Here is a 24,353-nt window from a genome sequence, read left to right as displayed (position 1 = left end):
TGCGGAAAACAGGACGGCAGTTTCTCAACAAATTAAACACAGAATTACTGTATGATCCAGCAATTCCACTTCCGGGCATACACCCAAAAGAACTGAAAACACGTACTCGAAAAGATATTTGTACACCCAGTCCTGAGGCTACAGGACGTCAGCGCGAGCTTGGACAGAAGAATGGTGCCCAGAGAGGGGCTGGGCCAGAGCCACGGCATCTCTGCCCGCCCCCCACCCTCAGGGAGGGTCAGGCCTGGGGCTTCACCTTGGCTTCAGGGAGGCCGCAGGGGGCCCGCGTGGCCACCTCCGACTTCTCGCTAGCTCTCTTCAGGCCATCCCGGGCCCCTGGGCTGCCGGTCCACATCCCGCTGTGTCACAGGCAGGTTCTGCAAAGCCGTTGTAGCCAAAAAACCATCCACACAAATGCCAGAAACGGCAGAGCGAAGGTCGAGGTCACCCCACGGGCGCTCGGGGGAGTCCGCATCCTGTCAGCCCCCTGCTCCGCTGACGCTGAAGACAGCACCCCTCCCTGCGTTCACCACGACGGACTCCCAGGAGGGACACGAGGACCAGAAGCGGGTCAAGACGAGGGGGGGACGGCGTCCGTGGGAGCGCGGAGGGGCCGGGAGCCCCGCTGCCACCTCCAGAGAGCTCGCTCATATGGCTGCCGTTCGCCAGAGCACATGGCTGTACCAAGTCTGTCGAGCAATCTGCGTTTACGCTCGAAAACACAAAGTTGCATTTTACGGAATTAAGCTCATCTGTGGCAGAAAACACAGCCTCTTGGATACATTTGTAAAGAATTCCTTTTGAAAGCAAGGACTATGTACCGGCACACGAGCCCCCAGCATGACAGACGGATCGGACTCCTCCCATCAGCCTGGCACCAGCCAGGGGGCCCTGGGCGGGCGAGCCGGCAGGATGCACAGCGCGCGCCAGCTCCCTGGACTCGATGCTCAGGAAACTGCCCCCTCCGAAGGCTTAGGTGCCAACAATTCACTTCGAGAACCTAGGAGACACGGCCCTTTTCACCGTGACTCACTGTGGTGACCTGTGGAAATGAGCATAATTCCTGCCGTTCAGGTTTGTAAAACTTCAACCACGTGGGTCAGAGTCCGACAGCAGCGCTCGGGCATCACAGCTGTCAGATTCTCATCCGACAGCCCCTCGCCTGAGCATCCACTGCTGTGGTGGTGATGAGGCTCCGGGCTGCCCACCGCAGCCACTGCGGTCGCTGGGACGCGCCCCTTCAGCAAACCCGGCCTGAGACCCGCACCCACCTGCTGCAGCTGAAGTGCTGTCCCCGCGCAAGGACCCCACTCGGAACCGGCCGGCAGCCCGGGCGAGTGAAGCGGGCGGGCGCAGAGGCGTGGGGGGGAGGGGGGTGACGTGAGGGCGGCCCAGCAGCGCCACCGGGCCCCGCGTCTGAGTGCGGGGGGCTTGGAAACAAAAAGTCTGCATGACTTGCTCACAGGTCTATGCTCAGGAAGAGCTGGGACCAAATACGCATGTTCTGAATGAGTAACTCAAGGTGTCTCCTCAAAAGGCCCGAATGACTGTAACAGGCGTCATCATCAATAAGCATGAATTCCGAACGAGGTGGAAAGCTGTCCAATTCAACGCTCATTTGGCAAACAGCACTCGGCCGCCTCAGAGAATGAGATCCAAGAGGTCGGTGCCTCCGAAGCCACTGCCGCACAGGGACCGCCGCACGCCCTCCGGGGGGTGAGGACAAAGGTCCCTGAGAACGGGAAAGGGCAGGAGGAAGTGTGGCTCAGAGGAGGTGGGATAGGAGCTAGTCATCGGGGACAGAGTACCTGTCATGATCGATGCCCACTTCCCAGAAGTCTGTCTCTGCCTGTATCACAGGCAGGGGAATCGTCTCTTCCAGGAGCTGCGTTGACCACTGTTTCTGAAGTTCCAGGGAAACGTGCCAGCACCCGGGAGCACCTGGCCCTTTACGAGATACAGCAGTGAACTTCCAGAGGAAGGAAAAAGGACGCTCACATGCATTTCCACAAGTTACCACGTATCTGAGACAAAAGAGGAAGGCAAAGTGTGCTGAGATCAAGAAGATGAGAGCTGGGCTGCCCTGGCAGCGCAGTGGTTGAGAGTCCGCCTGCCAATGCAGGGGACACGGGTTCGAGCCCTGGTCCGGGAAGATCCCACACGTGCGCCATAGCTACTGAGCCTGCACTCTAGAGCCTGTGAGCCACAACTACTGAGCCCGCGTGCCACAACTACTGAAACCCGCGCGCCTAGAGCCAGTGCTCTGCAAAAGAGAAGCCACTGCAGTGAGAAGCCTGTGCACTGCAATGAAGAGTAGCCCCCCGGTTGCCGCAACTAGAGAAAACCCACGCGCAGCAACAAAGACCCAACGCAGCCAAAAATAAATAAAATTAATTAAAAAAAAAAAAGACGAGAGCCCCACAGATGCCCAGTTGTGTTTCCATGGCAACAGCGTGACTTGATGCGCGTGGGCTTCAGATGCGGTCACTGTCCCTCTCTGTGGCCCATCCAACCCCATCCAAGCCTGTCAACTCACTCAGCCTACGATGTTCACTGAAAATCAAGGCACAGGGCCTTCCTAAAAAATAGGCACCGGTAAGCCGAGCACACCCTAAGCCACCTCAATTCATGCGTTTACCACAAACGGAGCCATCTAAGGAGGGCCCCCCAGAGCAGCAGGGGGACAGCTGGTGCCCCTAGCGGAGGGCGTGGGGATTCCCTGGGACACCCACAGTGGCAGCTCACACAGAGCAAAGGAGTGGAGGGAACAGCCCGTCACCGTCACCACCGCCCTGAGGAGAAAGGTTAATCGTCCTTCCACTCTGGCAAATCCCAGGCTGTAGGACAGGAACAAAAACCCGTACTAGCTGGGCGTTTACACCTAAGCGGCTAGCGGTGCTTAGAAGAATACAAAGGCCGGAAAAGTAAGAACTGAGCTGCCCCTTCTCTTTCCAGCCAAGATGGGGCAAAGGGGCCACATTTACTCTCCCAAACAACCAAAACACGGTCAAAATACGTGGAGTTTTGGACCCAAAATGGGCAAAATATGTCCTTGTAAGACCCTGGACATTGGGCATGGAGGACAGTGATCTCTGAGATGGGACAGGTGTGGTGCGCCCCAAACTGTCCCAGTTGTACCCTGCGAGTTCCCAGTAAGACCCTGGACATTGGGCATGAAGGACAGTGACCTCTGAGATGGGAAGCAGGCGTGGTGCGCCCCAAACTGTCCCAGCTGTACCCTGCGAGTTCCCAGGACACGGGACAGGAAGTGGGCCCCTCACAGCCGAGCCGGCAGACAGCCTGGGTGAACGAGCTGGTCTGGGAATTAACAGGTGGGGTGTGCAGGTCTCGGAGCTGGAGGGAGGGCCGTGTGGGGGCCAAGGGCCTGCAGAATGGCCCTCAAGGACTCGGCGGGGCCCCCACCAGCGAGGGAACCAAGAGGGCTCACATTGGCATCCCTCACCCCAGCCAGCCTGGGAAACCTCAAAACACACAGGCGTTAGGCAGACCACAGGGGCAACTTGCCCCAGCAGCAGGGAACAGACTGGGCACTGCTTTGGTTCCGCTGAACTAATCTTAAAAGCAAGATCTAAGAAGATCAAACTGGGACGTCCCTGGGGGTCCAGAGGTAAAGAATCTGCCTTACGGTGCAGGGGACGCACATTCGATCCCTGGTCGGGGAACTAAGACCCCACGTGCCACGGGGCAACTAAGCCCGCGTGCCACAACTACTGAGCTTACCCGCCTCAACTTAGAGCCCGTGAGCTGCACACACCACAGAGCCCACGCACTCCGGAACCCATGCGCCACGACCACAGAGCCCACGCACTCCGGAACCCATGCGCCACGACCACAGAGCCCACGCACTCCGGAACCCATGCGCCACGACCACAGAGCCCACGCACTCCGGAACCCATGCGCCACGACCACAGAGCCCACGCACTCCGGAACCCATGCGCCACGACCACAGAGCCCACGCACTCCGGAACCCATGCGCCACGACCACAGAGCCCACGCACTCCGGAACCCATGCGCCATGACTACAGAGCCCACAGGCCCCGGAGCCTGCGCGCCACAACTAGAGAAGAGAAAACCCACACGCCACAACTAGAGAGAAGCCCGTGCACCACAACGAAACATCCCGCCTGCCTCAACGAAGATCCTGCGTGCCGCAACTAAGACCTGATGCAGCCAAAAATAAACAAGATAAATAAATAAATAAATCTTTTTTAAAATAAAAAGAGCAAACTGTTTCCAAGTTACTTAACTGCACCCTAGAACAAAGCTCAAGAAAAATGTATAGGCCCACAAAAATACCCATCACCCAGCAAAGTAAAATTCACAATGTCTGGCATCCAATCAAAAATGACCACTGGGGACTTCCCTGGTGGCGCAGTGGTTAAGAATCCTCCTGCCAATGCAGGGGACAAGGGTTCCAGCCCTGGTCCGGGAAGATCCCACATGCCACGGAGCAACTAAGCCCGTGCACCACAACTACTGAGCCTGTGCTCTAGAGCCCACGAGCCACAACTACTGAGCCCACGTGCCACAACTACTGAAGCCTGCATGCCTAGAGCCAGTGCTCTGCTACAAGAAAGCCACCGCAATGAGAAGCCCGCGCATCACAACAAAGAGTAGCCCCCACTCGCTGAAACTAGAGAAAGCCCGTGTGCAGCAACGAAGACCCAATGCAGCCAAAAATAAAATAAATTAAATAAATCAATTTAAAAAAATGACCATTGGAAATGGTAAATAAGTGGGTGAATATATACGATTTTTTTTCTTATCATTTAAATCTTATTAATAGATAAGTGACTATTTAAACAAAATAAGAGCAATGTAGCATGGGGCTTTAGCACATGTAAAGTTAACTGCATGACAATTACTCTAAGGTAGGCAGGGGATAAACAAAAGTATGCTTTTCCCTAAGATCAAGAACAAAGCAAGTATGCCCACTCTTACCACTTCTAATCAACACTGTGCTGGAGTTTCCATCCAGAGCAACCAGGCAAAAAAAAAACAAAAAAGAAATAGAAGGCATCCAGGTGGGAAAGGAAGAAGTAAAACTATCCCTTTTTGCAGATGACATGATCTTATTTATTATGTATCTAAGGAACCCACTAAAATCCATTAGAATGAATAAATGAGTTCAGCAAGGTTGCAGGCTATCAGATCAACATACAAAAGTAAATTGCATTTCTACACACCAGCAGTGAACAATCAGAAACTGAGACTTAATAAACAATACCATACATGATACGGTAATGAAAAATATGAAATACTTAGGGATAAATCTGACAATGTGCAAGATGGGCACACTGAAAACTACAAAACATTGCTGAGGGAAATGAAAGCAGACATAAGTGGACACCTACACGGTGTTTCTGCGCTGGCGTCTCAACACTGCTGTGTCACGAGTCTCCAAGACCATCCCCAGGTCCGATGATCTTTCAGGAGGAGTCACCCAGCACGCCTCCAGAGCCACAGCCGTGATTATTGTACCACAGGATATAAAGCAAAATCCACAAAGGGAAGGGCAGATGGGGCGGCGTCTGGAGAACTCCAGGTGTGAGCTCCCGGGAGCCTCTCCCAGGACCCTCCCTCGGATGAGCTTGATTCCTCCAGCAACGGACGATGACCAGGGCAGCTCATTAAGGACTCGGTGCCCAGAGCTTTTACTGGGGGCTGGTCACGTAGATACCCTCTGCCTAGCACACACCAAAATCCCAGACTTCCAGAAGGAAAGCAGGTGTCCAGACAGCTGAAGCACAGAAAGCCGCTCTCATCAGTTGAGAATGACGGGAAGTATGCCAAACTCCAAGTTCCCAGACATCAGCCAGGGGCCAACTTGGCAAGCGGGCTTTCCTAAGGACAGCAGTCCCAAGCCTCCTGTGTTAACACTTTCGGCACAATCATAAAGATGTCAATTCTCCCCAAATCAATCTATAGATTCAAGATAATCCCAATCAAAATCCTACCGTGCTTTTTGTAGAAAATGACAAATGGATTCTAAAATTCATATAGAAATGCAAAGCACGTAGAACAGAGAACCAAGTTGGAGGACTGACACTACCTGATTCCAAGACTCGGCACCAAAAAAGCCACAGCGATCAGGACAGTGCGGTGCTGGCACGGGAATTGAGAAATAAATCAATACGACAGAGCAGAGTCCAGAAAAGGACCCCACACACAGACAGCTGATTTCTGACAAAGATGCAAAGGTGATTTAGTGGGGAAAAAAGACGGTCTTTGGACATCCATATGCAAAAACAATAACGTTGGAGCCATACCTCACACTGTGAACAAAAATTAACTGACAGATAATTAGATCACAGATCTAAATTTAAAACCTAAAACTGCAAAACCACCAGGAAAAAAAAATAGGGAGAAACCTTTGTGCCCTTGAGTTTGACAAAGATGCCTTAAACCTGACACTAAAAGCATAACCGATAGAAGAACAAACTGATAAACTGGGCTTCATAAAAATTTAAAACTTCTGCTTGTCAAAAGAAACCACTAAAAGAATGAAAAGACAAACCACAGACTGGGAGAAAATACTGCAAACCATGTATCTGATAAAAACACCTGTATCCAAACATGAAAAACTCAAAATTCAATAAGAACAATTTTTAAATTGACAGATTTGGATACTTCACCAATGAAGATATAAGGGTGACAAGCACATGAAAAGATGCTCGACATCATTAGTGAAATGCAAGTTAAGACAACGATGAAATGCCACCCCATACCTATCTGAATGGCTAAAAATTTTTTTTAAAAAGGTCCATACAAAGTATTGATGAGGATGCAAAGCAACTGGAATTCGCACACTGCTGGTGGGAATGCAAAATGGTGCAGAACTTCGGAAGCCAGTGCAACAGTTTCTTAAAAAATTAAACGTACACTTACCACATGATCCAGCCAGTCCACTCCTAGGTATACACCCAAGAGAAAAGAAAGCATATGTTCATACAGAGACCTGTACGCAAGGGTTCATTCACAGCAGTTTCATCTGTAACAGTCAAAAACTGGAAACGACCCAAATTTCCATCAACCAGTTAATAAACACACAAATTGTAGCGCAACCATATAACTCAACAATAAAAAGGAATGAACTATTGATATACTCTACAACCTGGACAAATTTTAAAACAATTATGCTGAGTGAAAGAATCCAGACACAAAGGCACATATTGTATTATTCCCTGACGTGAAGTGTCCAAAACAGGCAGAACAGTTGAGTGGTTGACAGGGCTTGGCGTAAGGAAATTGGGAGGTGTGGGGTCTCTTTCTGGGGTGATAGAAACGTCCTGTAATTAGACAGTGGCGATGATTGCACAACACCGTGAATGCACTAAAAGCCCTGAATTGTATACTTTCAAACGGCTAAAATGGATTACTTTGTGCCACTTTTACCTCAACTTTAAAATTTTTCAGGGTAAGTTTTATGGTATGTAAATTATATCTTAAAAATAAATTTTAATGTGTAATAAAGTTTTTCATATATATGATTTGCTTTTCATAGAGAGATACAGACGTAAATACCCACTTTAGTAAATATATTTTGTAATGCTGAAATTAAAAATAGTTCTTTTAAACTTCAAGTTTTAGGTGCTGTCGTTGGAATCCTGGACAACTTAAAATCCATTTAGCGACCCATCTACCCATCAACTGTAACTGATGTGTTGCGGTGAATTAAATCAAGCAGTAGGGAGAAAAAAGTAGGAATTATATAAGGAAAAACGTCAGCTGAAGATACCACTGGGTAGATATAGAAAGCATGAAATGAAATTTGCAGAGTTTAGTCAGAAAAAGTTAGAGGAACACAGAAGGCTTAATAAAACGTAGATTCCTGATCTGTAATCAGATGCGACCAAACATTTTTTCTACTTCTTTAGGAATTCCTATGTCAGAAGATTTTCTCATTAATAATTAAAAAAAATAAGCTAAGAAACAAGGGAGGTCTGGATTCCCTTTCAGAAAAAGTGGTGCTAGCCCAGGGACAGGGGAGGGCGGGCACCCCGACTCCTCAAAAGGAGCCACACCTTCCTCCCCTGGGGCCCCCGCCCCCTGCTGTGCCGGGGACTGTCAAGTGCAGGCGCAGGCGTGAGCAGACGGTGCTCAGAGAACAGGAACACGGGCAGAACACCGCCAGGAGGAGGCCCGAGGAACTGGAGGTGTTAACATAAACTGCACCCCGTCACCATTTCCGCAGCGAGCCCCAAACTCAGGCAGGATATGCTTCCTCCCGGGATGTGGGGGTTTCCAGACAAAAAGGCAAGACTTGAAGGCAAGGCGTTGAGAGCTGAAGGGAGGTGCCCAGGACTGGGGGCCGAGCCGCGTGTGGCCTCAGATGCATCCAGCTCAGCTGCTCCCTACCTGCCTCCAGAGACACCTGATGGCGAAGAGCACATCCCTGAAGCTTCCCAATTACTGAAATGTTACTCAGAAGGTCTGAGGCTTCCCTGGATCCACAAATCCATCCCTTCCTTGTTCAGTCCCATCACTTCTGGGTTAAGACGTGATTTACCATTTGGAGAATCTGCACCAGGAGACTGTGTCCTAGTGGCAAGAAAGACTCGGTTTCTTAACGGATTGTGTTTTTATGCTCCAAACGAATATGGAAGACATCTGGCCTAAGAGGGTGTAGACCGGCCACCGGTGAGAAGAGCAGAGACCCAGGGGAAGTTTCTGAATGCGGCTCCAGACACAGAAGCCGCTGCGCCACGGAGCCGACCTGGGTCGCCGCACTCAGCCTGGTGCTTTCCTTAGCGAGAGAAAAGCAGGAACAGCGCGCAGACACCCCAGGTACCGCCGCACGCAACCTGCAGCCGTGTCCGGGCAGCCCTTCCTGGGCCTCTGCTCCGGCCGGCACACGGGGCCCTCCCCAGGCAGGATCGCGGGTCCTCACCGGGTACCTGCGAGGGACACGCACCAGCCGGCCGGCCCAGGAGCCCCCTGCGCCCCCAGCGACTTTTCTAGAGCGCACTCCCTCCAAGTGGAGCTCCGCTGTATGTAAACTGCACCTCCACGGAGTTGATTTTTTTAAAATACACAAACCGCTCACCTATCTCAATGCAACAACTTGGTCCTCTCAAATCGTGAGGTCACATTTCAAAGAGGAAGGAGGCTTCTGGGGACGCTGTGGGCACTGCCCTCTGACCCCGGACGCCTGGGCCTGGCCGGCAGCACGGCTGACGCCGAGGCCGGTTTGCTGCCACCGGACTGGGCTGTCGGGTCCGCTCCTCGCGTCGCCGTCCAAGGCCATGGAAAACCGGCACAACCGGCACCACCGCCTCCCGGGCCCGCCAAGGGGGCCCGGACCCGTCCCGCCCACAGCCCGGGGCCCGCCCCTCCCATTAAAGCCGAGACCCTATTAACCACGGGCAGTTACGGCTCCGCAGCAACCGACGCTCAATCCTGGCCTGGCGGCCCGCGCGCGCCCCCGTGCGACCCGCTCCCGGGAAGACACGAGTGACCGCCGGAGGGCCCCGTGCGCTCCGGCCCCGGCCCCGTGGGGAGAACGCGCGAGCCCCGGGGCGGGGACACCACCAAGGGGGCTCCCCACGCGCCCCACTCCCGGGGACAAGGCCACCCTCGGGATGGCCCCTTTCTCAGAAGACCCTCACGTGCCAACCTTCCATCCCTTCAAAGCCCTGGTTCAAACTGAAACCTGGCTCTTAACCCCACCGCTGTCTCATTCACCTGTTTTTATGACTCTGAAGTGCCCGCTGGGTCCTGGGACGCAGCCCTGACCTCCGAGCCCATGTCCAGGGCTCACCCTCCAGCAAAGAAAGAGGGTGTGCCAGCCCCCATAGGAGCACAGGGCCATCTGAGAAGGCCCAGGGCACGGCCCGGCTGGGCTCCAGATAGGGGCTGACCTGGAGGGAAGCCCACCCAGGTGCGGACCCTTCCTGGCCCCCAGCTTCACTTTATCCAAATGACCAGGGACGACACAGGACTCAGCAAGGGTAGCCAGCGATCTGGTGCACAAGTATAAATGCCCTCTCAGCCTACAGAGCCTGGCTCACGTTTCGAACCCACCTTTCATTCCGTATGTCCTCGTCCAAAGCAGGCAGGCCACGGCCCAGAGACGCAGAGACCCAGCCGAAGGCCCCACCGACCCCCTAGCTGGGCAGGACTGACCACTGAGAGGGGACACACCCCTCATTCAAAAGTGCTACCTGGGAGGTGAGCTCATCACGTCCCAAGGCGGCCCCGGGCAGGGTGAGCCCCCCGTGGGTGCTGGTTGGTTGGCCTTCCTGGCTCCTGGCTGCAAGAGGCTTTTCGTCGTGTCCCCTCACACCTCCAGGCCCCACTGCTAGCTTCTGCTCGGACAACGAGAGAGGCCAGAGGCTGACGGCCTGTGCTCCCTGCTCTGCCAGTCTGCCCAGCGAGCTGGTCACTGGTTGACCGAACCAGCTCTGTGCTGAACCACGGCACCCACATGGCTGTACCCAGCTGGACGAGCGCCAGAAAGGCCCTGACCCAGGCAGACTGGGATAAATCGTTTTCCCCAAATCAAGACAGCAGCTTCACTTTAAAAGTGAAGCTTTAAGGCTACTGCTCAAAGGGAAGAGAGGACATGGCCTTCCGGTAAGGCGGACCTTCCAGAGCGCCCACGTGACGGTAAACCCACAGAGATGCTCAAGTGCCCTGAGTTCACCCGTAAGTAAAGAAACACGGAAAAGCTAGTGCCCTCCTGGCCCGAAACACCCTCTGTAATTCGGCAGCAGGGCTTCCGTCGGGTGAAACGCAGCCGAGGGGACGGGCCGTCCAGGACAGGGGCGTGAGGTTCTCCACCCCCTGGTGTGAGTCTCTGGAACCGAGAGGCAACTATTTGGGAAAAGAGCCTGGACGTGGCCTGCTTCCTGCCCTGCCCCCGAGTGATGACAGCATCACCCCAGGTGGGGGCAGCCCAGAGGGGCCCCTCCCCGCAGCCCCCAGGAGCAGCAGGTACAGAATATCCCTCCTGCCTCAGTGCGCTCATGGGGTGGAGGTCCCACAACTGGAGGGGAAGCCGGGAAATACCAGGGGCTACAACCCCCAGTGCCTGCACTTAAAGCACTGCAGTCACCCCAACAAGGGCCACCGCTGCCCGGCCTCCAGCTCCAGAGCAAGGGTTCAGAGGGTCTGCCCTGGAAGTGGAGGGGTGAGAACAGAGCGCTCCACCGCTCCCCCCAGAGGGGTACCTTGCTTGGAACAGGCTCAAGCCTAAGGGCACAGACAAACACAATAGGTAACCTGTCGGAGGGCAACTGAGGGGAAGCTGAAGGTTTATCAGAAAGACAGCAAGAGCAGCCCTCCTGGACACAGCAACTGTCAAAGGCGGGCCTCAGGCCACCCCTGCCTGACTTTAACTGGATCAGACCTTAGAGCGCTGCGTGGCCTAGGCCGTTATCAAAACCAACAGAGCAATCAGTTGTTAATCAGTGGTGGCAGACCCCGGAGCAGCTTAACAGGGGGGACAAGGAGAGTCAAAGACAGCAGGTCCACAGCCAGCCTGGCGGGGGAGGGACTCTAAGAGGGCAGCCATCCAGCCAAGTCACTAAACACACAGACACCAAACAGGCCCCCAAGCAGGGTGGGGTCAGCGTCCAGAGTTGCTGCAGTATTTTACCTCAAACAGCCAGTTTTCAACAAAGTATGTATGGAAAGTGGCCCATACACAGAAGAAGAAAGAAAAGGAAACATTGCTTTTGAAGGGACAGAACCATTGGACTCAGCAGAAAAGACTTCAAAGCAGCCATTACAAATAGGTCCAAAGAACTAAAGGAAACCGTACATGAAGAATGAAAGGAAGACGTATACTGACAATGTCTCATCAAACAGAGAATAGCAATAAAGAGGTAGAAATTACTAAAAAGAGCCAAATGAAAATTCTGGAGTTGCAAAGTCCAGTAACTGAGGTAAAAAAAAAAAAAAAAAGCACAATAAGGGGCTCAACAATAGAGCTGAGCTAGCGGAAGATTCAGCAAACTTGAACACAGGTCAATAAAGATCATGCATCTGAAGAAGAATGAGAAAATGGAATTCAGAAAATTGAACAGAGCCTCAGAGACACACAGAATAATAGTCAGTGCACCAACATGTGTGTGACGGGTGCACTGAAGAGAGGAGAAAGGAGAGGAAAACAGCCTAAGAAATAATGACCGAAAACTTCCCAGATTTGATGAAAATATCAGTCTACACACCCAAGAAGCTTAACAAGTTCCAGAAAGGGTAAGTACAAAGAGAACTACACCCTCACGGAATACCACAGTCTAAATGTTGAATGCCAAAGAAAAAGACAGCAAGAGAGGGAATTCCCTGGCGGTCCAGTGGGTAGGACTCCATGCTTTCACTGCCAAGGGCCTGGGTTCAATCCCTGGTCAGGGAACTAAGATCCCGCAATTCGAGTGGCACAGCCAAAAAATAAAAAAAGAAGAAAGAAATCAGGGACTTCCCTGGTGGTGCAGTGGTTAAGCATCGCCTGCCAATGTAGGGGACAAGGGTTCCAGCCCTGGTCTGGGAAGGTCCCACATGCTGCAGAGCAACTAAGCCTGTGCGCCACAACTACTGAGCCCACGCTCTGGAACACTCGAGCCACAACTACTGAGCCCGCGTGCCACAGCTACTGAAGCCCGCGTGCCTAGAGCCCGTGCTCTGCATCAAGAGAAGACACCACGATGAGAAGCCCACGTACCGCAACTGAGAATAGCCCCTGCTCACCGCAACTAGAGAAAACCCGTGTGCACCAACGAAGACCCAATGCAGCCCAAAATTTAAAAAATAAATTAACTTAAAAAAAAAAGAAAGAAATCAGCAAGAGATAATGAGTAACATATTTGAAATGCAGCAAAGAAACTGTCAAGCAAGATTCTTACATCCAGCAAACTTTATTTTTTTATCCTGGCTGCACAGCTTGTGGGATCTTAGTTCCCCAACCAGGGACTGAACCCGGGCCCTCAACAACGAGATCGTGGAGTCCTAACCACTGGACCACCAGGGAATTCCTGCAAAAATTTTTTTTTAAAACAAGGGCAAAATAGAGACATTTCCAGATAAAAAAGAACTGGGAGAATTTCTTGTTAGCAGACCCATCTTACAGGGAATACAAAAAATAAGTTCTTCATGATGAAAGAGAGAGACATCAGACAATAATTATAATCCACTTGAGAAAACAAAAAGTATAGGTAAAGGTAATTATGCAGGTAATTATAAAAGACAGTATATGTGCATAGTTCTTCTCCTTTCCTCTCTTAACTGATTAAATAATTAAGTTAGTATAAGTCTGAAGTAGATTCTGGTAAGATGCGTATCATAAGCCTTAGAGCAACCACCAAGAAAATAACATAATATAATATAATATAGTGTGATATAATGTAGTATACACACACACACACACATACATATGTATGTGTGTCTATATATATATTTAAGGCTCACTAAAGGAATTAAAATGTTACACTAGAAAATGTTCACTTAATACAAACGAAAGCAGTAAAGAAGGAACAGTTGGGGGCTAGGGTAGACATGAGGGCACAAAACAGAAACTGAAATGGCAGGTGTGAATCTAAACATATCACGATAACATTCAATGTGGATGAATTAAACAATCCAATCAAAGGGCAGAATTGCCAGAATGAGTTTGTTTCAATGATCCACTATATGCCGTCCACAGGAGACGTGCTTTAGATTCAAAGATGAAAAGAAGTCAAAAGCAAAGTGGAAAAAGATATGCCATACAAACAGCAATCATAGGAGATCTTCAGTAGCTACACTACTATCAGAAAAAAATCGACTTTAAAACAAAAAAGTCCCTAGAAATGAAGGAAAATCTTATAATGATAAAAGGGCCAATCTGTCAGTATAAAACGATAAACGTATGCACCTAACAACAGTGCCCCAAAATATAAAAAGCAAAAACTGACAGAAGTGAAAAGAGAAACAAATAATCTAAAGGTAGCTGAAGATTTCAATACACACTTCTAGTAACGGACATAACAACTAGACAGAGGAAAAAGGGAAGAGGAGACCTGACCACACTACAAACCTAACAGACACCCCTCCACCTCCACCTGACAACAGCAGAACATACATCGTCCTGAAGTGCACATGGAACGTTCTCTAAGAGAGACCGTCAGCCAGGCCATCAAACAAGCCTCAATTTTAAATGACTGGAATAGGGACTTCCCTGGTGGTGCAGTGGTTAAGAATCCACCTGCCAATGCAGGGGACACAGGTTCGATCCCTGGTCCAGGAAGATCCCACATGCTGAGGAGCAACTAAGCCCATGCGCCACAACTACTGAGCCCACGCTCTAGAGCCCGCAAGCCACAACTACTGAGCCCGTGTGCCACAACTACTGAAGCCCACATGTCTAGAGCCTGTGCTTCACAACAAGAGAAGCCACTGCAATGAGAAGCCCGCGCGCCACGACAAAGAGTAGCCCACGCTCGCCCCAACTAGAGAAAGCCCGCAAGCAGCAACAAAGACCCAATGCGGCCAAAAATGAATACATTTTTTTAAAATATAAAATAAAATAAAATGACTGGAATAATACAAAATATGTTCTCCAACTACAATGGAATTAAATTAAAAATCAATAACAGAAGGAAATTTGGGGGATTCACAAATATGTGGAAATTAAACAACAAACTCAAAAATAACAAATGAGTCAAAGAAGAAATCCTGAAGGAAATTTAAAAATATTTTAAGACCAAAATGCAAACAAAAACACAACATACCAAAACTTACAGGATGCAGCTAATGCATTCCTTACAAGGAAATTATGGCTGTAAATGCTATATTTAAAAAGAAGATCAACTATACATCAATTTAAAAAAAAGAAGAAATACCTCATCAGTAAATTAATTCTATCTTAAACTAAAAAAAAAAGCAAACTAAACCCAAAATAAGCAGAAGGAAAGAAATAATAAATACTACAGTGGAAATAAATAGGGACTAGAAAAACAATAGAGAAAAATCAACAAAACCAGAAGTTGGCTCTTTGGGGGAAAAAACCCAATTAAATGGACAAACCTTGAGCTGGAAGAACCAAAACAAGGAGAGAGAAAGGGAGGAGAGTCAAATTACTAAAGTCAAGAATTAAAGAAAGATCATTACCACCAACTTTACAGAAGTCGAAAAGATTATAAGGGAATACCAAGAACAATTATATGCCAACAAATTAAATAACAGATTAAATGGACAAATTCCAAGAAAGAACTTCTACTGAAACTAACTCAGGAAGAAATAGAAAATCAGAATAGATCTATAACAAGTAAAAGACTGAATTAGTACTTTTAAAACTTCCCACAAAACGCCCAGGCCCAGAGAGTTTCACTGGATAATTGTACCAAACATTTAAAAGAATCGGTGAACTTGCAACAAGCAGTAAATAAGCCCCATAGATCTAATGCACAGTAGACTGAATACAGATAACAACACTGAATTATAATCATCAAACTTGCTAAGAGACTAAAAGTAATTATTCCAACTACTAAAAAAAAAAAGATAATTATGTAACACAATAGAGGTGTTCATTATCACTCCATGGCTATCATATCACAGCATATACATGTATCAAATTAACATACACACATTTAACTTACATAATGTTATATGTCAAATATATTTCAATTAAAACATTTTAATTAATAAGAAACTGATAGCAAAGTCTTAAAATTAAAAAAAATAGAAGAGGAAGGAACACTTCCCATTCCTAACTTACTTTATAAAGCCAGTTCTATCCTGATATTAAAACCAGTCATCACAAGAAGAAAGAAAAAAAGAGACCAATATTTCTTACGAATATGGACACAAAAATCCTCCACCTAATACTAGCAAACAGAATCTAGCAACTTATAAAAAGGATTATACATCATGATCAGATGAGATTTATCCCGAGAATGCAAGGTTGGTCCAGCATACAAAAATCCATCAATGTAATACACTGTAAAAGCAGAATAAAGGACAAAACCACACGATCATCTCAACAGACACAAAAAGCATTTGACAAACTTAAATATCCTTTCATGATGGAAAAACTCAACAAACTCAGAACAGAAGGGCACTTGCTTAACCTGATAAAGGGCATCTCTGTAAAATCCACAGCTCGCATCATACTTAATGGTCAAGGACTAAATGCCCTCTCATTACAATCAGGAACAAGACAAGCACACCTGCTCTCCCACGTCTGGCCACAGGGCTATTAGGCAAGAAAGAGAAATGAAACGCATCCAGATCGGAGAAGAAGGAGTAACACTACCTCTATCTGCGGGTAACAGAATCTTGCATATAGAAAAGCCTCAAATATCCACTAAAAAATGATTAGAATAAATGAGTTCTGCAAAGTTGCAGGACACAAGATCAATTTGTGAAAATCAATTTTATTTCTACAAAGAAACAATGAGCAAACCAAAGTGAAATCAAGAGAACAATTCCATTTACCATAGAATCAAAAAGAATAAAATACTTTGGAATAAATTTAACGAAAGAATTCCAAAACTTGTGTTCTGATCATTTCTCTTTCTTTCTACCTCTCCATGCCCCTCCCTCCCTCTCCCCGCTCCCACACACGCAGGAAATGGGCAGGTTTCTAGGAGCTACTTCATGCTCAAAAACAGCAGGTGTGGCTGGTTGGCTGGCTGGAGCCTTGGCCACACTGGGTGGATGATGTGCATGCAAGGTGAGGATGCGGCACAGATGGGAGCAGAGACAGAGAGGGACGAGCTGCAGAGGAGGAAGCTCATGCAACGTGGTACCTACCCAGATGTGACCACCTGGGGGGGGCTCATGCAGCGTGGTACCTACCCAGATGTGACCGCCTGGGGGGGGGGGGTTCATGCAGCGTGGTACCTACCCAGATGTGACCACCTGGGGGGGGCTCATGCAGCGTGGTACCTACCCAGATGTGACCGCCTGGGGGGGCTCATGCAGCGTGGTACCTACCCAGATGTGACCGCCTGGGTGGGGCTCATGCAGCGTGGTACCTACCCAGATGTGACCGCCTGGGGGGGGGGTTCATGCAGCGTGGTACCTACCCAGATATGACCGCCTGGGGGGGGCTCTGGCTTCATCTTTATTATCTGCAGCTACATTTAAAGACAGAGAGAGAGAAAACAGGAAGGAAGAAGAGACAAAAACAGACTGGTTTTAACACTGGTAAGTCCTTGTTGTATTTCTTTAAAAAAAAACAGAAAACAATGGAACAGGAAGACAGCGAGCTTTTAGTTTCTGTGCATTAGGAAATACACTTTCTGAACCATTTTTCTCCAAACCTACCCTCCTCCAAATAAGTGCTTGGGACAGAGGGAAAAAAATGAAAAGCCACCTCATTTTCATTTAATTTCTAAGGTCAGAGGTGCTGACAGAGATACAGCAGACCCTCCTTCTACTTTCCCCTGGGAACTCATCTGTACGCAAGCCCTGGTTGCAAGGTAGTTGTCTCAGGGTCCAAACTCTCCAGAAGCTTGCTCAATAGAGCTGTTTTCAGAGGACACTCAACAGGACTCCCGCCATAAACGGAGAGCTAGCTCAGCACGTGAACTTGACCGCCCTCGGACATCACACCCAGTCAGGGAGCAGGTCTGGCAGCTGTCTCCACTGTGGCCCAGGAAGGAGTACCTGACCCACTGTGCGACAATTCAACTGCCAGGTACCTTGCCCCTCCGAGCACCCCACCCCACCTGAGACCTCCCTAGTCTGGGCCACCCCAGGACAATGACCGACTGACCTACCGACCAGAGGCCCTGAAGACAGAGCACCTCCAGCTGGGTTCCACCTGCAGGTGGGGCTTGGGATGGACAGTAGTTAAAGAGAAGAGTCACTGAGGTCAGAAAGCAGAGGCAAGACCAAAGGTCGTGTGCTACCTGCCCCAGGCCATGTTCACTCTACCCCAAAATGGAAATTTTGCATGTAATCAACTAAAAGCAAACACCAGACTTGCTGCCTAGACCCGGAGGAGCTGGAGGGTTGGGGCAGGGGGAGTGGTTTATAAACCAACACAAATTGCAGTCTCCTCTCCTCACCCCACCCCTCTCCCCAACACCCCCTCCTGGACCTTCTGGGTTCTGACCCCTCAGAGTTGGTCAGATTCTCTCAGCTTTTTGCTTCTATTTATTTGATTCAGACCAATTTCACCATTCATGGGCACCTCCTCTACAGATCAAAAGAGGGAAGGAGGGGAGAGGAGGGAGGCTGTAGGAGAGAGCGCTCAACTCAGTTACTTGTGCATTTCAGACACCGTTTCCCTTCTCCTCTCCAGGCTTGATCACACTGAGCTGACAAGCAGAGCTTCGCACATGCAGAAGCACCGGGCATGGCTGGGAGACACACAGAGTGCGCGGGTGCAGAGCTGGGGGTCGGCAAGCAGAGGGCTGGGTAAGTTGGGTGGGAAGGTCACATCCCTGTGTACTGCGCCAAGCTACCTAAGGTTCCTTGGCTGGAAAGCAACATGATCAGATCTACGTTTTAGAAAAGACACCTTTGCACAAGACAGATGGAAGAAAGTGGGCTCTGAAGCTGAGAGACGCTAGAAATGTTTTCAACCATCATGTGCTTCCACAGAGCTGTACTGAGGACACACTGCACGCCAGGCACGAAGGTTCCAAAACAACTGCACTGGGACTTCCCTGGTGGTCCAGCAGTAAAGAATCCGCCTTACAGCGCAGGGGACACGGGTTCAATCCCTGGTCAGGGAACTAAGATCCCACATGCCACAGGGCAACTAAGCCCACGTGCCACAACTGGAGAGCCTGCATGCTGCAAACCACAGAGCCCATAAGCCCTGGAGCCTGCGTGTCACAACTAGAGAAGAGAAAACCCACACGCCACAACTAGAGAGAAGCCCGCACACTGCAACGAAAGATCCCCCCGCGTGCCTCAACGAAGATCCTGCGTGCCGCAACTAAGACCCGACGCAGCCAAAATAAATAAATAATAACTGAATCTTTAAAAAAACACACAACCACACTGTCCTCAGAACCTCCCCTCCCCCACCAGGAGGCGGGTCTTTGCCCCCTTGACTATGGGTGGCCTGAGACTGCAGGTCTTCAGAAGTGATGCTGTGTGAGTTCCAAGACTAGATCTTTAAAAAGATACAGCGTCCACCCGGTTCTCCCCTTGAAACTCAGCGCCGCCTTGTGAGGAAGCCCAGGCCACACGAGGAGGCCACGCAGGGATGTTCCAGCAGAGCCCGGCTGAGGTCCGGCCAACAGCCAGCACCAACCCAGACACATGAGAGAGGAGTGAAAGAGAGAGAGACACAGAGAGAGACAGAGACAGAGGGAGAGACAGAGCAAGAGGGGGTAAGGGGGAGAGACAGTGAGAGACAGAGACAGAGACAGAGGGAGAGACAGAGCAAGAGAGAGGAGTGAAAGAGAGAGAGACACAGAGAGAGACAGAGACACAGGGAGAGACAGAGCGAGAGACAGAAAGCTAGACAGAGAAAGAGGGGGTAAGGGGGAGAGACAGTGAGAGACAGAGACAGAGACAGAGACAGAGGGAGAGACAGAGCAAGAGAGAGGAGTGAAAGAGAGACACAGAGAGAGACAGAGACAGAGGGAGAGACAGAGCAAGAGAGAGGAGTGAAAGAGAGACACAGAGAGAGACAAAGACACAGGGAGAGACAGAGCGAGAGACAGAAAGCTAGACAGAGAAAGAGGGGGTAAGGGGGAGAGACAGTGAGGGAGAGACAGAGACAGAGAGAGAGAGAAAGGGGGGGACGGGAGAGAGCGAATGAGACAGTGAGAGAGGAGCTCGAGCAAACAGCCCAACTGTGGAGTCCGAAGCAAAAATGTCCTTTCACGTCATCAAGTTTTGGGGTCACTCGTCGAGCAGCCCCAGAGACAGGAAGCCGAGATGACAAGGCAGAAGTTCCAGCGGAGCTGAGACGGGAGAGTCAGCCTCTGGTGGCCAGGAGGAGGCTGCGGGGTGGACCAGAGGCAGGCCCTCAACTGCCCCAGGGGCTTTAGTCCTGTCACACTTTGAGACTCACTGCTGGGGGCACCTTGGAGAGACTACGCAGGGGCAACGGTGCCTGTGTGTGGTGGAAGGGATGGCGGCAACACGGGAACAGGAGGCCCTGTGTCAGCTTCGGGGCAGCGGGCTGAACTGAAGCAGGATCGTAGCCTGATGCCCGAGGGCACAACGGAGCCCTTGAAAATGCAGGACGGTCTGCGGGTAAACATCTTCCTGGGGAAGGGGGCGTCCTCAGCTTTCAGTCTCAGGATGGCACGTGACCCTCCCCACCCGGCGTGTTTTTACAGCTTTACTGAGCTGTAACTACACACCATCAAAGAGCCACTCTCCCAGCGGTGTGCAGGGCACCCACAGGTGTGTGGTGCAGCCACCACCGCTACGGTATTTTAGAACTTGCATCACCTCACAAGGAAACCTGTCCCCTTCAGCAGTCACCCCTCCCGTCCACCTCCCCAGCCAATGCCACCCCCGTGCTGAGATGTGGGGCAAACCTCAGGTGAATTCACGCCTGCAGCCGGTTGGTGACACACCCATTGGGAGGCACTATTCTTAGTGACAGTACAACACGGGAATCTGGCGGGAGGAACGTGTGGCCCTGAGGATCCCCGAGGAAACAACTTCTCAGCAGCCTCGCTGTCGGCCGGCCTCATGACGGAACCTGGCCAGGAGCCATGAGGGAGGTGCCTGGTAGAGACGCCACGCTCTGTTATTCTTGGGTCCCTGGGCTGCAGTGGGAAGATCAGAGCCGACCAGGGCCCCGTGAAGGGCCAGCCTGGGAGGGGGCACTCTGTCTCCTGGGAAACCTCCAGACCAGGCTCCTCGGACACCTGGCTGACTGCAGGTCTGGGGCAGGAAACTGGACAGCAAGCTCAGAGCATCTTGTCGCACCAGTGTCCGGGGTCCACAGGACCAAAGGTCAAAGATCAAGAGCCGGCGGCAGGGCTTCCCTGGTGGCGCTGTGGTTGAGAATCTGCCTGCCGATGCAGGGGACACGGGTTCGAGCCCTGGTCCGGGAAGATCCCACATGCTGCAGAGCCACTAAGCCCGTGCGCCACAACTACTGAGCCTGCGCGGCTGGAGCCTGTGCTCCGCAGCAAGAGAGGCCGCTACAGTGAGAGGCCCGCGCACCGCGATGAAGAGTGGCCCCCGCTCGCTGCAACTAGAGAAAGCCTTCGCACAGAAACGAAGACCCAACACAGCCAAAAATAAATTAATTAATTAATCTATTAAAAAAAAAAAAAGAGCCGGTGGCAGAGGCTCCCCCTGGCCAGAGGTGGGTAAAGGGGCTTCCACCTCATGAAACACAGGATAACGTACAAACAAACGTGCTCATCGCTGCAAGGTGCTGGGAACCAATTTTGAAAAGAGGCAAATATAGGCCTTCACCTGCCTTCCTTTACAAATCAAACCGTCGGAAGACCAAGTAGCGTTTGTGGGGAAGTTTCTCTACAGAAGCTGAGACGGCGGAGCCTTGGGGCTGGTGGCCTGGGGCTGACTGTCAAGACTGGGCCCTGGGCCCCGGTGGCTGCCACCACCCAGAGGGGCCAGCTGACAGCCACACCTCCCAGAGGAAGGACGCAACAGTCCTGCAAAGACAAAGGGCCAGACCTGGGTCCAGTTATCTTTTAAAATGTTCTCTGCAGGGCGTCCCAGACAGACCTGGTTCAGCAGCCCGATTCCGTCCAGATCCCGTGGGCCTGACTCGCTCTGAACACTGCTGCTGGTCTGCTGACCCTGTGCTGGGCGTGCAGCGCTCAGCTCACAGCAAACGACCCGTTTCAACAACAGATAAGTTCCAAGGAGAAGGGGGAGTTAGGGAGAACCTATAGATTAAAAAGACAAATCAACAACAAAGACACCAGCCAATCACAGTGTGTGCTGGATCCTGATTTAAGGAAACAAACTGGCCAAAAAGCCAGGAAACGGACAAGACAGCTGGAAACTCACACACAGATGGTGGTTTCATGATAAGGAACCATTGATTTCTTATGGGTGACGATTTCTTTAGAGATACGTTACAGACTATCTATAAAGAGGCTACAACTAGGATTTGCTTCAGAAACTGCAGGAGAAAGATGTGAACGGGGTCTGGAGGTGGTTATGGTGCCACACGGAGCTCCGTTATGCTACTCTCCCTACTTCTACGTGCTTGAAATTCTCTACAATAAAAAGCGAAAAAGGAAAAACACGGCACCTTCGAGACGGACACCACACTTCACTCCTAGTTCACAGTTAAACAGCAGGTGCATATTAGTGTCTCCAGCCAATTCCTCCGTGAAACACGTGGTCTCGGTGGATGCCTTTTCACCTGGGACAACCCGAGGAGGGGGACCACACCCCTGGCCCTGCCCCCACTACACACAAGGGCATGGAAAAGCTGCCAGTGGAATGAGAGGTTTGAAAACGTTTGATCCTAATTTTGAAAATGATCCCAATTTTGTGACAGGAGACTAACAAAGAAAAAAGAAAAAAATGGAAAACTATACCAAAATGTTCAAAGTAGTCACCTCTGGGTGGTGGGACGGAAGGCTTTTTACTCTTACTGTATATCCTGTCTTCCCTAAAACGTCTACAAAATGTTCAAAGTAGTCACCTCTGGGTGGTGGGACGGAAGGCTTTTTACTCCTACTGTATATCCTGTCTTCCCTAAAACGTCTACAAAATGTTCAAAGTAGTCACCTCTGGGTGGCGGGACGGAAGGCTTTTTACTCTTACTGTATATCCTGTCTTCCCTAAAACGTCTACAAAATGTTCAAAGTAGTCACCTCTGGGTGGTGGGACGGAAGGCTTTTTACTCTTACTGTATATCCTGTCTTCCCTAAAACGTCTACAAAATGTTCAAAGTAGTCACCTCTGGGTGGTGGGACGGAAGGCTTTTTACTCCTACTGTATATCCTGTCTTCCCTAAAACGTCTACAAAATGTTCAAAGTAGTCACCTCTGGGTGGCGGGACGGAAGGCTTTTTACTCCTACTGTATATCCTGTCTTCCCTAAAACGTCTACAATGAGCACATGCAGCTCTTCAGATAACAAATTAGATATTTAATTTTCTAAGTAACCTGCTTTTTCTCCTCACCACCATCTACGTTTCTTTAACCTTAACTTTCAAGTAGAATTAGTGACCTTCAAAACTGCAAACCTCTATAAAAGATAGCTGGAAAATATTTAAGCTTTTTGTTAGGCTGCCTGGCCATCCTATGAGAACCATGAAACAAAGCTCCCCAGACTCTCCTGGAGAGTTACTGTAATGTGCATGGTCAGTTCCCCAAGAAGTCTGTGTCCCGAGGCCTCAGCTGACACGTCGGGAAGCGGAGGCCAGCCACCTGCCACGGAGGGTGGGGGGAGAGACGGGGGCTGCGGCACAGCGGCCCACGGGCTCTCAGAGCTTCCAGGCCCGAACCGCTTGGCTTTTTCACAGCCCACCCGCCTACTTCTGGCAAATGAAAGGAAATAAACCCACACATTCATTAAAAGCTTCCCATAGTGGGGTGGTGAGACCTGTGTGTCTCATAAACAGTAGACACGGAAACATGTAAACCGATCTGGATTCAAGTGTTGAATGCTCAGAGTCTCAGCCAGTGTGGGCGGAGCTGAGGAGACGACTCTCCCTGAGGCCACAGGGGACCCAGTGGGGGAGGGCCGGGGTCAGGAGGGGGCCCAGAGGTCAGGAGGCACAGTGCTCCCTCCACCAGGGCCGGCCATCACCGTGAGCTGCTATCAAATGTCCAACGTTAAACTCCAAGTTTGCCGCGTGACCCAGAGGCCTCAACACCTGCTGTATCTGGCACCCTCCGCCTTCACGACCCACGCACAGTTTCAAACAAGGTCACAAGCCTGGTCTCCCGCCGCAGAGCCTGAGGGGCAGGACCACTACGCCACCAGGGCACCGGGTGTCCTCTCCAGGCCTTCCGCCCGCCCTGGGTGAAGACACACCACTGACCTCCCCACGCGGCCCACTCTGCACTCGGCTGTGAGATCCTGCACCCATTAAAGGGGAGGCTCGAAAGGGCACAGACCACAGAGGGCAGGGGCAGAAGCCGCTCGGGCAGAAAGCCCTCGACTCAGAGAAAGTTAAGAGCCAGCTCCTCAACTCATGAGGGGTCCAGGATCCAGGAGCCCTGCTTTCTAGGCAAGAGCAGCGGTACAAGCGGCAGCACGTCTGGTGGATCTCCTGAGTCACAGCTCGGAGGATGGCGTTAACGGGAGAGAAAAAGCAAAAACACACCGGAAACAGAGTGGCGGGTGATCCTCTTTATCATCTCAGTGACCCTAACTGATCCAGGCTCCTCATCGGAGCTGAGGCTGACCCATTTCTACAAAGACTGAAGTTAGCACACACTCACTCTCACTCTAGAAACAGAAGCTACACAAGAGGAGAGGAGTCGCTC

At 50.6% G+C, this 24,353-nt stretch overlaps 1 protein-coding gene across 3 annotated transcripts in view; it reads right to left on the bottom strand.

Annotated features, from left to right (window-relative positions):
- SLC66A2 (solute carrier family 66 member 2) overlaps positions 1-24,353 on the bottom strand; it is a 46,803-nt gene that overhangs the window by 16,173 nt on the left and 6,277 nt on the right. Inside the window, exon 3 of one of the 3 annotated variants that reach the window (XM_032602403.1) lies at positions 17,028-17,078. The exons of the other annotated variants lie outside the window; for them this stretch is intronic. Within the exon in view, the coding sequence (XP_032458294.1) occupies positions 17,028-17,078 (51 nt within the window). The remainder of the gene's footprint in view (positions 1-17,027; positions 17,079-24,353) is intronic. 3 annotated transcript variants of the gene reach the window in all.

The sequence above is a fragment of the Phocoena sinus genome, chromosome 14 (genome assembly GCF_008692025.1).
Source record: "Phocoena sinus isolate mPhoSin1 chromosome 14, mPhoSin1.pri, whole genome shotgun sequence".
NCBI lineage: Eukaryota > Metazoa > Chordata > Mammalia > Artiodactyla > Phocoenidae > Phocoena > Phocoena sinus.
This window is presented reverse-complemented; position numbering and strand designations above follow the sequence as displayed.